The following is a 14,010-nucleotide window of genomic DNA, read 5'->3' on the forward strand; positions in this document are numbered from 1 at the left end:
AAAAGTGTATTCCTGATTCTGTGCAAAGGATAACTGATCCCTATAAAATGACCCTGTATCGCAGTTTGGCTCAGGAGGATTCGTCAGACGAACTCGTACTTGGAAAGTCCGAGTTGTCTGAAGAGAAAAGGAGGGAATGAAGGGGACAGTTCAAATAGCTAAATATCCCATATTGATTATGAATGCCTTAATTGCTTTCTAAGCTTGTCTATTTGTGTATCATTCACAGCATTTGTGCATTAATATATTTTCTGTATTTTTGTAATATTAAGAGAGACAAAGGAATGTGCCTAATGTTGCTTCTTCAACTATTTCTGGGAAATCAGCCAAAACTGGCCAGCAGCTTCAAGGTTTTGATAACGGTGTACGGTCTGGAATTAAACAATGGCCTGTTAATACAGAAATAGCACCTTGGCTGTTACCATAGAAACACCATCACGAGAGAGGGGGACGGAAAGCCCCTTTTAAGGAATGTGCCGTTAATTGTGGTTAGCCTTTAATGGGCTTAAGAGCTGGTCTTGTTGATTGATCATACTGGAGGCATCAGGCTTGTTGGAGTTGTGTATCCATTACATGTATTGGTATGTATTGATTTATATTTGTGTATTGTTCCTATGGGTCTTTGGGAGAGGGGCAGCTCTGAGTTGTGTGAGCAAGGGGGGGCTCTCAGCCTTGGACGGGATGTATGCGCTTTCTGAGCAGACAGGAGGAATGCAGCTGGAGTTGGCTCCTGCCAACTGTATTAATATTATGTTCAGTCCATTAAGATGTAAGGTATTTCCTAGTTAGTAGACTCATCCCCCTGCTTGGGTATTATTGATTTATGCTTTTGTATTTCCTATCTAATGCAATAAGTATTATTGCCGGTTAACTGAAGTTATGCTTTCTTGCTGATTAGACACACACATGCCTTCAGCATACAATAGAGGACTGTTGTTGCTTATGTTGCTATATTTCTGGGAAGCCTGCCAAGTACATTCAAAGCTCGCCAGGTACACATTCCCAGACTGGGGAGAGCGAGTTGGGGAGGCTTTGGGAGGTTGTACTCCTAAGGAACATGTGAACCTTGAGCCAATTTTCGGTTTCTATTTTCGGTTTCTGTATTGTCTTTATAAGCAGTACGCGCCAGTCTCTCAGTGCTCAGTCCAACTTTTGGATTGTGCCTTTTGCTTTACATATGTAACTCAAAATAAATCCTGCTGAACCCTGCATGGTGTTTTGCCTCTTCGTGTTCCTGAATCCACCGCTCAAGAGCTCAAGAGCCCATTATGGTCTTACAAAACCTCCTTCATGACCAGGGGTCAGCAAACTTTTTCAGCAGGAGGCCAGTCCACTGTCCCTCAGACCTTGTGGGGGGCCGGACTATATTTTGAAAAAATAAATAAAAATGAAGAATTCCTACGCCCCCAAAATAACCCAGAGATGCACTTTAAATAAAAGGGCACATTCTACTCATGTAAAAACACGCCGATTCCCGGGCCGGATTGAGAAGGCGATTGGGCCGGATCCGGCCCCCGGGCCTTAGTTTGCCTACCCATGTTGAAGACTGTTGGGCCCACTTTTTGTCTCATCCGCTCCATCTGCTAAAGCCTGTCTTCACATAAATAATAATGATGAACTAATTAATAACGAGATGGGTGCAGCCACCGTTCCCCATTCATTTCAGCGGTGCTGCAGAACCACCGCCTAGGGGACAGAGCTAGACATTCAGAATGGCATGTTTTTGTCTTTTAAGGAGAGTTTCGCTTCCTCATAGGCGAATGGGCTAAATTCAGAACTGCAAGAGAATTGGGGGTGGGGATGAAAACGCGTCACACAGGAGAACAAGAAACGGACAGAGTGCAAGGCTGCTCAAAAAGGGAAGCAGGAGCAACTACAACTGGTATTAAATTTACAGCTTCTAATACTCTGAGAGAGAACCTGATGAAAATGATGTACAGATGGTATTTAACCCATTAAACTAGCAAAAATTTATCATGGTTCTTGCAATAAGTGTTGGAAATGTAAACAAGTGGAAGGTACTTTTTTCATTTGTGGTGGACATGCCCAAAAGTAAAAGACTTCTGGGAGAAGATTTATAATGAGCTTAAGAAGGTTATTAAAAAAACCAGAGGCCTTTTTACTGGGCACTGTAAACCAGGAAATCCCAGTCAAAGATAGAGTAATTTTTATGTATGCCACGACCGCAGCAAGGATATTATTAGCAAAGAACTGGAAGACAGAAGTGATTCCGACAGTTGAAGAATGGCAGCTGAAGATGATTGACTATATGGAGCTCGCAGAAATGACCGGGAAAATCCGAGACCAGAGGGAAGACGCGGTGGAGAAGGATTGGAAGAAATTTAAAGACTATTTAAGAAATCACGCAAAAATTTAAGATTTAAGAAAGGAGCAGATGGAAGTAATAGGCTACAGTTAGATTATACCAGAATTAGAAGAATAAGCTTAATAGTATTTGTGTATTGTTTAGAAATATGAGGTTAGAGAATTACCACAGATGGGATATAATGTACGTAGAAGGAGAGGGTGTGAGGAGGTCACCGTGATAATGTAAAAAAAAAAAATGTAAGGGAATTTATGAGAATGTTTTGATGTTATTGGTTTTTCTTTTTATTGTTGTTTGTATTGTGTTGTTGTTTTGTATTTGTTTTTTGTCTTGTATTGTTATATTAGAAAATAAAAAAAATTCTTTACAAAAAGGTAAGCGGGAGATGTATCCCAATCCTATTTTTGAGAACGAAGCTCTCTGACTGAGTCAACCCTTCACATCAGGACACATTCCCGGAAATGTAGGCAGGTGGAGATGTTCCCATGCAGAGAGGGAAAAACAAAACCACCAAAATATATTTACTTTATGCAACACGCCCCACGGACGCCATGACTAATGTACAATTTGTCCTGCCACTTGTTAGCTAAAAGCAGTGATTTTTTGTGTCCGGGAAACCTGGGTTCAAATCTCAAGCCGGCAAAGAAAGAAGCATTTTAATTGGCCAGATTGTCAGGTGCTCCACGCTGTTTTCTCTTTACGTTCTGTATTAGTTTTTTTGTGTTTTGTGTTTTTTTACATATTTATAGTCCCTTTTCTTTATTTTTATCTTATGTACTTGCATAAACATTTCCAGCATTAGAAAACTACAGTAAAATATTTTCAAAAACCAAAAGTCAGAATGAGGTTAGGTATTTGAATTACAGGTATGTTGGTGGGGCGGGGGCGAACTCTGTAATATCCACAGTAGTTGTAAGTCATTCCTTCTCCCTAGAAGATTTTGGGAACTGTAGTTCGATGAAAAGGACAAAGGGCCACTGCAGAATTCACAGGTCTCAGAAGCTACCAATCCCAGGATCCTTTGTTGAAAGACATGACGGTTAAAGTGACCTTCAGAGAGAAGGGTGGGAGGCTTACACTATAATTATTATTATTGTTGTGTATTATTGTTGTGTATTATTGTTGTGTAACTGCCTTCCTGTTCCAGAAGGAAGAGCTACCATTGGTTCATTCAAGTTGCTCCATTTGGATCCTCAGTCTTATTGGTTCCCACCAAAAGGCAGCTTTGTGATTGCTTGAGATTGTTCCCTCCCTAATGTATCCTTTCTAGCCAGTCTACTGTCCCTATAAATGTATCTCCCTCTCCTGAGTTCCCCAGTCTTGTTTGTCTGAATAAAGAGTGTTGCATGAAGAAGCTGTCTCCTGCCTGCTCTGTCAGAGCTGAAATCACTTGCTGAATCACGATCCCCATGTTACAACAATTATTATTATTATTATTATTATTATTATTATTATTATTATTATTATTACCCTGCCCACCTGGCTGGGCTTCCCCACATAATCACATAAATCCACATTAGTTAATTTATGAGAGAGAAATTAAGTTTATTTGTTGCTGTTTTTTATAACCCAACAGTGTTGTGCACATATAAAATGGCACATGAACGATGTTGAAAAGATTTAACGGTCCGTCGCGCGTCTATCCCGGAAACTCCAGGGAACACCCAATCGATTAAATAACAAGGTTGGGAAGTGGAAATTAAAGAAAGGAAACACGCACGGCAACGATGGAGATGGAGAAGTCAGGTCCTTAAAATGTGATTTATGGTTGTACGGGGGACGGTATTTCAGTGGCAGAGCACGTGTGTCGAATGCACAAGGCTGCAGGTTCAATCTCTGGCATTTCCCACTAAATACAACAACAGATCATGTAGCAATTGATGGGGAAAGTCCCTCATTTAGCAGTTCTTATTTACCTGTAATCTGCCTTGAGTCCCTGTCAGGGGAAAAGGTGGGGAATAAAAGCAACAGCAACTAGATCAGAGATGGGGAACCTACAGCCAGCCATATCCCATTCTGAAAAGCACACCTGAATCAGCCTAGCTACTGCTCCCAATGAAGAAGTTCAAAAAAATAATAATGTGCATACTTTTTAATAGATATAAAAAGCAGGGCAGTTTGAACCAGTCTCAAAATGACAAGCACACAAAGGAACTTCTGCAACCACATACTAATTCCTCAATTCCTGGGATTGTAATAATGCAAGGGGACAATGGAAGATCCCCTCTCGGCCAGCCTTTCCCAGAGGTCCTCCAGATGGGAGTTGGAGTCCAGCAACATCTGGAGGGCACCAGTTTGGGAAAGGCAGGTCTAGGCTTTGCTTGGAAGAGATTCGGGGTGATCCCTGCACAGCTACCAACAAATTAGCCTTGCAGGAACTCAAGTCTTTATTCCAAGGAAGAGTCATCAATGGAAATACATTTGGTTGCTCCTGGGAGGTGGAGAAAACCATTTTGAGCAAACCAAACCCACAGTGCTGGGTTTTCAGCAACACAAAACATGAAACAAGGCAGGGAAAGGAAGGGTATATGAAAATCCAAGGGTGAAAATCACACCCTAAATTCTCCATAGTGCACGCCAGTAATAATCACTCGTGTTTGCACCCACCATTTTGAAGTTCTGATTAAAGTGACTACTGGTATTATTTGTCTCTTGACACAAGCACCCATCTTCTGGGAATACACGGGATTTTCAAAAACCTTTCGCATGTCAAAACTGTAGTGGAAGTTACTACGCCTCATTGATTAATAAGTGGTATTCGGGGCTCGGGGGCCAGAGCTATGCCAGAGCAATAAACTATTCTGGACACACACAAAACAAAAACAACTTTCGACTGTTCCAAGATGGAAGGGAAATGATCTAATTCTTGAGAATCAAGGTATCTGATGTGCTAAGATGGGTAGAATTCCATCACAAAAATACAGAAATAAAATGCCTGACAAGAGAGGGACCCAACATTCCCACACACGCATACTTGTGCACCATGTATCAGCCACGACACTGACATCCCAAAAGCATTAGGCCACATGGTATGAAATCGGAGGAAGGCACATCATACTAAAATGGCCATTGGTTTATCTAGCTCAGTACTGTGCACAAACATGGACAGCAGCTCTCTATGGCTTTCCACAGGTGTTCCAATCCCTACCTGGAGCTGCTGGGAACTGAACCTGGGACTTTCTGCAGGCAAAGTAGATGCTACACCACAAAGTCATAGAATGGAAGAGTTGGAAGGGGTCCCTGGGGTCATCTGGTCCAACCCCCTGCAATGCAGGAATCTCAACTAAAGCAGGCATGACTCACGACAGGTGGCCATCCAACTTCTGCTTTTAAAACCTCCAGTGAAAGAGGGTCCACCAGCTTGAGGGCGTCAGTTCCACTGTCCAACAGCTCTTACCATCAGGTAGTTCTTCCCAATATCTTGTTGGAATTTCCCTTTCTTATAATTTGAATCCATTGGTCCGGGTCCTACCATCTGGAGCAGCAGAAAGCAAGCCTGCTCCACCTGCACACCTTCCAGTATGGCCTTCGCTGACGCAAGATGTGGTGATGTGCTCACTGCCCAATCTTTGGCACGTCTAGCAAAAAAAAAATAAGCCACCTCAAATTCAGAGTTAACTTGCTCCTAGGCAAACTTGTGCAGAAATGCTTTTGCTAGATCAGAAGGGCCTTTAGTCTGAGCCATCGAGCTCCCGTGTTCTTTGTTGTCCTCTTAAAGGCTTTCTGTGGACATGATTCGAAGGCTACTTCCCCTGAACAAATTACTGTACTTCAGTTGTGATGGGACAGCTTTGTTTGAAATCTGGGTCAAACGGTGCAGTTCACACTGCGCCTTCCTTCGTAGGAAACAATGCATGTTGAGTTGGATGATGATGATGACAGACCTCACTCACCCTGCCCTTTCCCTTGCAAAAACAAAACAAAACAAATTTCTCATCTTTATCGCTTGGGATTCCAGCACAGCAGCAGAGAAACCCCAAGCAATTGGGTGGCAAAGAGTAGAAAACAATGGGGTATAAGAAACAGGTTAATAACCAATAGTTTATTATCCTATTAACTATCCACTCCTTCATTAAACTACAGTGGTACCTCGGGTTACATACGGCAGTGTGGTGTAGTGGTTAAGAGTGGTACACTTGTAATCTGGTGAACCGGGTTCGCATCTCCGCTCCTCCACATGTAGCTGCTGGGTGACCTTGGGCTAGTCACACTTCTCTGAAGTCTCTCAGCTCCACTCACCTCACAGAGTTTTTGTTGTGGGGGAGGAAGGGAAAGGAGAATGTTAGCCGCTTTGAGACTCCTTCAGGTAGTGATAAAGCAGGATATCAAATCCAAACTCCTCTTCTTCTTCTTCTTCAGGTTACAGACTCCGCTAACCCAGAAATAACGCTTCAGGTTAAGAACTTTGCTTCAAGATAAGAACAGAAATCGTGCTCTGGAGGCCAAGAACAGTTTCAGGTTAAGAACGGACCTCCGGAACGAATTAAGTACTTAACCAGAGGTACCACTGTATTTCCTGTTCCCCTTTGCTTCCTGCTTACGCCCCACTTCCCTCTCTTGGGGATTCTCGAAAGCCACCAGTTTTATAATCCAGTTAACATTCTTTTGTTTGAACTGTTATGTGTTCAGGATCCACCGTATTCTTCAATCAAGATCATTTGGAGCATGCCGTCTTCCTTTTCTTCCCCTGCCTCCCTTTCAATCACGGCGGTCTGAGGAGTTTTGCGCAAATCAAAAACTTCCTCCTATCATTGCAAGCATGAGTCCGTAGAACGAAGGCTTTGTGTCCTTTGTTGTGTATGTTGCAAGACATAGGAAACCACTGACATTTCTGCCAGCTGAGATTCTGCTGGTGAAAGAGCATGATGGGGTTTATTATTATTATTATTTGCACAGAGCCTTTTCCCAAACAGGAGGAAAATACCCGTATCTTGGAAGTTGATGTGTGTACACGTACATACGTATACACACACACACACACAGACAGACAGACACAAGCTGGTTATGCAAAAGAAGTTCCACTTGAAGTGTTGAGTGAATGTCGTGCTGGAGCCAAAGATTAATTCCATGTACCTTTCCCAATCTGGTGCCGTCTATGTTTGGGGCTACAACTCCCATTTTGACCTGTTACCCATAAGTCCACAACATCCTGAGTCCGCCACATTAGCAAGCCCTGGTTTAGACTTGCATTGTGGCTCATGGCTCACCGCCAGCAGGACACATGAAAAGGATCTGTGGTCTGAGTAGACCCCAGGCTTCAAATGAGCCAACAGTGTGATGCAGCAGCCAAAAAAGCTAATGCTGTTCTAGGCTGCATCAACAGAAATCTAATGTCCTGATTAAGGGAATTAACAGTCCTGCTCTTGTCTGCCTTGGAGTGCTGTGTCCTGTTCTAGGTACTGCAGTTTAAGAAGGATAGGGACAAGCTGGATCGTGTGCAGACACAGGAGGGCAACCAAGATGACCAAGGGTCTGGAACAGGTAGGTAACCGTGTTGGTCTGCCATAGTCAAAACAAAATAAAAAATAAAAAAATCTGCCCAGTAGCACCTTAGAAACCAACTAAGTTTGTTCTTGGTATGAGCTTTCATGTGCATGCACACTTCTTCAAATACCTTCAGATATCTTCTTCAGAACCTGAAGAAGTGTGCATGCACACGAAAGCTCATACCAAGAACAAACTTAGTTGGTCTCTAAGGTGCTACTGGAAGGAATTTTTTCTTTATATATTTTTTAATTTTGTTTTGACTAAGGGTCTGGAAGCCAAGCCTATTGAGGAGTTGGCTATGTTCAACCTGGATAAGAGGAGACCGAGAGGAGATATGACAGCCATCTTCAAATAACTAAAGGGAGACACATGGAGGATAGAGCAAGCTCAGGAACCCCGGGAACGGCTTCAACTGGCCAGCTAAACCAGGTGAGGGGAGTCGATGATGGGTCTCAAACCCTCAGTGAGTTTGGGGATTGAGCAGACAAGATCAACAGCGGGTCCAAAGGTCAAAGAAGGCAGTTTCTGCATGTGCTGTAAAGGGAAGTGAGGGGTGTAGGGGAAGGAAAACTCTGGTCATCATCAGGAGAAGAAAAGGCTGTGTAAACACAACACAAATCCGGAGTGAAGTCCCTAAATTGGTTGGTTGGCGCCTTGTATGCCTCCTTCCGGCGGTTTGACTCCGGAAACACACTCCATTGTCTGTTGAGACTGAGAGATGCCAACAATACATATTCTAACGTTATCAGATAGATGACAATCTTTTGCATCGAGTTTTCAAGATTAGGAGGATTAGCACATTCCTGAAAGCATGAAAAATCCTAGTACCCTGAGCTGCCAGGGACTGAACCTGGAGTTTTTTGCATGTAAAGGGCTGGTTTATGTTCCTTCCCATAGCCACATGAGACATTGAAAAGCAACCGCAAGGTGGAACAGGCAGCCCTGGGCTAGCCGAACTAATGACATGGGTCAATAGAAGCCAGATCCATCCATACACCATCAGCAATATTGAGTCAGAAAATCCATCTAACGTAAGAACGAAAGACGAAGCCTGCTGGATCAGGTCAATGGCCCAACTAGCCCAGCATCCTGTCCTCACAGTGGCCAACCAGATGCTTCTGGGAAGCCTGCAAGTTTGACATGAACGCAAGAAAACCCTCCGTTCCTGCAACTGCCATTCAGATACCTCTGACCCTGGAAACAGATCATCATCATTGTGGCTACTTTCTTCTTCGCACTTTCTGCACGCCGTGTATAACTTTATAAACTTGTATCTTGCTTGCCTTTTCTCTACACCAGAAAATTCCAAAATGCTGCAACCTCTCCTCGCAAGGGAACTTGCTCCATCTCCTTGATCATCTGTGCTTTGCTGGTGTCAACAGATATGACCTCACTGTAAGGCACAAGTGGGGGACCTTTTTGCACCCCAAAGCTTCTGCTGGTGCAGAAGGTAAGCAGAGCAACAAATCCCCCCCCCTTCCGTACAATAAGTGACTTCCTGCATACACTCTTATCATCTATCCAAACAAGCAGAGGCGTGATCAGAGTTCAGGGGGCCACATTCCAACCCCAGGCAAAAACATGAACAGAGGATGCAGAGCAGGGTCAATAACAGATGTGGCTGGGCAGGGGGAGCACAGGGCCTGAAGCAAGTTTCGGAGGGCCACGTTTGATTCGTCTTCCCCATAGCAAAGTGTGGCTTTCTGGTCAACAGCAAAGACCAGCTTCCTTGGCGGATCGCCTCGCCTCACAAATACCCACTTGACCGCTTCAATCTGCAAATCTTGGTTGTCACAGGTGCCCCATAATACTCATTACACATTTGTACACACTTTGGAACTCCCTGCCTATTGACGTCAAGCAAGCTCCTTTTCTGTACCACAAATTTTTGGTGTCTGATATAACCACTTTGTTCAGACACATAGAGAGTCGGCAGGTATCTTAATCTGCTTCTTCACCGTAATTATTTTTAATAAATTATTTTTATCTATTTCTTTAAGCATCTTGAAACAGTCTCTTTTGAGTGACACACTGAACTGCTTTACTCTCCAGGAAAAGGCATTATTATTATTATTTGCAACCTTGCAACCTCTCGGAAACAAAAAAAGAGGTAAATTTAAAAAATACTTGACCTGGTCGGCTCCGAAGGGCGTGATGTTGGCCTTGACGGAGCCCACGCTGATTCCCACGAGAACCAGTCCCACGAAGCTGGCCACCAGGCAATAGCGGTTGGCCCCCTGCAGCTGGCACGGGGTGTGGGTGATGTTGGGAGACACAGGCACAGAGCAGTTCTCCACGGTCCGCAGGGGCATTTCCCCGCAGAGCCACTGGCGGGTTGCGGAGTAAGCCATGGTGGGGAAGAGCAGCATGCCCAGCAGGTAGACCATCATGCTGAACAGGATGGTGGGGAACTTGCCCAGCAGGGCGTCCGCCAACCAGCCCCCGAAGGGCGACACCAGGTAGGTGACGCCCATGAAGAGCAGCAAGGCCTGGCTGGCTTGGGTGCCTTCCCAGTTGTAGGGCACCCCGTTGAGGAACAGCACCAGGTTGGAGGTGATGCCGTAGAACGCCACACGCTCCAGCATCTCCGCCAGCAGCACCGCAGCGCAGGCTAGGCGACGGCCGTGGAAGGCGCTGGCGCTGGGGGAGCTGGGGCCGCCCCGGTGGTCTCCCCCTCCTAAGAGGGGGCTCCTCTCCGTTGAATCTTCCATGGGGCACCGGGAAATCTAAACTCCAGTGCAATGGAAACACCTCCCAGTCTAAGGGGCTAAGCCCGCTTACTTATAGCTAGCCCTACCACCACCACCACCCCAAAAAAACACCCTCCAACTTGCTCACACTCTCAGGGGCCTCTCAACCCCCTGACCTAGTTACCCCCCAACTCTGCTTTATTCTGATCCAGAACTCTGCAAGCCCAGATCTAGCTAAGCTGCCCAGAACCTGTCTCAGTTTTGGGGTTCCTGTGGAAGGGGGGTGTTCTTTCTTTCTTTCTTGGCAGGGCTAATTTCTGGATCCCCCACTCCCCAGGGCTCTCAGCTGTTCCCCATAACCCCCCTCCTTGCTCCACTCACCCGACCCCAAACTGCCCCACCCGGGATTCGAACTCGTGACTTCGCCGCGCTCAGGGCGCCTCCCTCGGCGCGGCTGTTCCGCTACCCCTGCCTTCCCCGCCGCGCCCGTCGAACCGAACCCCGCCGAACCCTCGCGCTCGGCGGCCCTTCCGAGATGCGCGCTGCCCTCCCTCCGCCCGCCAACTTCTCTCGGCTGTTGGAATGCCCAGGTCCTCCTCCCCCGCCCGCTCCGGACCAGGGCTCGGGATTCGCGCTCGCTGATTGGCCGCGCCGCGCGGTCGCTCACAGAAGGGAGGCTCTTCCAGGTTCAGCCCTCACGTGGTTAGCCGCGGCAAAATAGAACGCTCCGGGGAGGGAGGAGGAGGGGGAATATGCAAATCGAAGCAGGTGCGAACGAACGGGGGCGTGGCTCGGCTCGCCCAATGCCGTTCCCTTGCTTTTTATGGTGTTTTTTCTCTCAATGGCAACACGCAGTCTTATCAATGGAGTGAGCGTTGCCGCGTGAGTTACTGTCGCAATAAAAAGTCACGCTTTTTCTTGGAAGTGAACCAAGAGGGCTGGTTTGTTTTCTTAAGTACTCATTTGTTTACTTTTGTAAATTGTGACTTGCAAATTAACGTGCCTGGCAGGATACATTTGGGAAAGCAAAACCAAGAGCAGGTACAGTAATTATTCTGAACTCTCAGGTGCGAGGACGTACTGCTGCATTTGTGAGAAAAGGCCAGTTGCTATTGTAAAAATAGCGGGAGGCTGCTCCTGAGTTTACACCCAGCTTGCAGGCTTGCCAAACACGTCTGGCTGGCTACTCTGAGCGCTTTTTGACTGGTTACCTGTTCACCCGGTTTTCTATTCAAATACTATTTCGTGGTTGGTTAAAAGAGGGGAAGGGAACCTGTAGCCCTCAAGGTGTTGCTGAACTACAACTTCCATCAGCTCTGGCCATGCTTGCTGGGGCTGATTCGATTTACTATATTTCTATACCTCTCGATACACATGAATCACAAAACAGTTTACAAACAATAAAGAATAACAACACAATAGAACATGTTTATTTTAAATTTATATTTTTTATTTTTGTGTTGGATAAGATTCTTATAAGGTGTGTGATCTTTGTTGTCTATATTGTGGTTTCTTCGGCTTGTAAACTGCCTTGTGCGTAGTAATCTAGTAAGGCGGTATACAAATTAAAAGTGAAATAAAATGGAAACATAAATCACGCAGAATATTTAACAAATCACCAATAAAACAGATACAATATATAAAACACTATTAAAAAATCAGGTAAAAAATAAGCTAAACAGCACAAGTCATATTATAGGATTCATAAAGTACTACAGCATCCATAATCTACAAAACAATATTATCCACAATAACAAATAGCAATAAATAAATAAACTAAGCAAAACCTCTGAAGGGCCAAAGTTTTCCCACAACTGCTCTTTGCAGATCTGGCACCTTGCTTATTTCCCCATATGGTTCATAATGCAAACCCATAAAGCGTCCCCTCTGTCTTTTCTGTTTTATACCTGTCCAACACCGCCTTAACCACAAATCACCTTTTGAAAGATGGAAGCGGAACGGAATGTCCTGAATCTTGTTTCCAGAGAGTTCCCTGTGGGAAGCCGCTACAAACGCCTCGCTGATTACCACAGAGCTGAGAAGAAAGGAATGCCGCGTGAGATGCCTAGAAGAGCCGGCAGCAGGTTTCCGGTACCCAACACGAGGGAACGAAGGCGAGAGGGACGTGGCCGGAAGTAGGGCAAGGGAGACAGCTTTGCTCAGCCAGGGCCATGCGGTTGCTTATGTTGGGGGCTCTGCGAGCCCAGACCGGGAACGGCACCACCGCGAGGAGGATCCAGTAAGTGCTCCCCGCGCCTCGGGGAGGGGCTCGAAGCACCGGAGCTCCCGCAATAACGGGCCAGGCAGGAGTTCGTTAGGTGAATTAGGCTTGCTGCATACATGGATGTCGTATTTGAGGGTTGCAGCATTTACAATAAACAAAATTTCCGGCAGAGTCGCAGTGTCTTTTGCAGGCAGAGATCCGTCAGGTGAAGCTGTTGGCCTTTGCATCTCCACACAGACACCCACACACACACCCCACACTGAGTGTAAGTCTTCAGCGTTTTGCACACTCGCTGTAGAGGCAAGCAGAAGTCACAACTAAAACATTCATGACAGGTGGCCAAAACCTCCAAGAAAGGAGAGTCTACCACTCATGGGACCATTCCACTGTCAAACACCTCTTACTGTCAGAAAGACAGTGTAGATTTTTGCATCCTTTTACATCCATATCCTGTTTGCTTCTTTGCATCTACACACACACACATTGAGTTTCAGTCTGTAACGTTCTACAGTTTTGTAATCAAAGTAGCAGCTGATCTATGGAGTGTGTGTGTGTGTGTGTGTGTGTGTATTTCTGTGTATTGTATTGTAGGCACATCAGGCATTTAAAACACACAAATTCCCCTATAGTTTGCCCTTCACGGAGCTACTGTACTATTCTAAGCACCCTTAGCAAGCTATAGTTTCTAGTAGTTCCAGGAGACTTTTCCATCCACTATTCCACACTGGATTCCACCCAAAGTTACTGAGATGGAGAGAAGCACCTTGTCTGTGCTGTTTGGCACTGTGGAAAGTTTCTAGCAGATAAGAAATGTTAAACTCCGATCTTATTCCATTTTCTTCTGTGCCTGTAGGGATCATCTAGAAGCTGCTGGTCACTCATGTACCCTCGTGGATATCTCTTCCTGCAAATCCCCGTTGGCACTTTCAAATCTCATTCCCTCCGAGAACTTTGAGGCAGCTCTGGGCATTCATCTTTACAAAGCAGGCAGACTTCTGCAAGGTACTGGGGTTTCTGGTTTTGTGTGTATTTCGGGTCGCTGCCATTGTTTTCCCATTTGGGAAAAAGCAAAATCTTCCCACAACCTTTCGCATATTTCTACCTGGTAGAAAAATTGTCCCCTAGCCCAGTGTTTTTCAACCACTGTTCCGCGGCACACTAGTTGCCTGGTGTGCCGTGGGAAAAATTGAAAAATTACTTTATATATAGTCAATATAGGCACAGAGTTAAATTTTTTAACATTTTCTAATGGTTGTTTGCCTCGTGATTTCATGAAACAAGTG

General features: G+C 45.3%; 2 protein-coding genes across 4 annotated transcripts in view; one reads left to right on the forward strand and one right to left on the reverse strand.

The window, feature by feature from the left end:
* Nucleotides 1–10,539, reverse strand: part of SLC15A4 (solute carrier family 15 member 4) — a 65,449-nt gene extending 54,910 nt beyond the window's left edge. For both annotated transcript variants that reach the window (XM_033174681.1, XM_033174682.1), the window contains exon 1: nt 9,946–10,539. In XM_033174681.1, coding sequence (XP_033030572.1) covers nt 9,946–10,524 — 579 coding nt within the window. In that variant the 5' untranslated portion in view covers nt 10,525–10,539. The remainder of the gene's footprint in view (nt 1–9,945) is intronic.
* A 2,063-nt stretch (nt 10,540–12,602) lies between these two features.
* Nucleotides 12,603–14,010, forward strand: part of GLT1D1 (glycosyltransferase 1 domain containing 1) — a 58,924-nt gene continuing 57,516 nt past the window's right edge. Inside the window, exons 1-2 of one of the 2 annotated variants that reach the window (XM_033135795.1) lie at nt 12,603–12,742; nt 13,581–13,729. In XM_033135795.1, coding sequence (XP_032991686.1) covers nt 12,675–12,742; nt 13,581–13,729 — 217 coding nt within the window. In that variant the 5' untranslated portion in view covers nt 12,603–12,674. The remainder of the gene's footprint in view (nt 12,743–13,580; nt 13,730–14,010) is intronic. The other variant, XM_033135796.1, reaches the window with a different exon arrangement.

This window comes from Lacerta agilis, chromosome 17 (genome assembly GCF_009819535.1).
Source record: "Lacerta agilis isolate rLacAgi1 chromosome 17, rLacAgi1.pri, whole genome shotgun sequence".
In the NCBI taxonomy this organism is placed as follows: Eukaryota; Metazoa; Chordata; class Lepidosauria; order Squamata; family Lacertidae; genus Lacerta; species Lacerta agilis.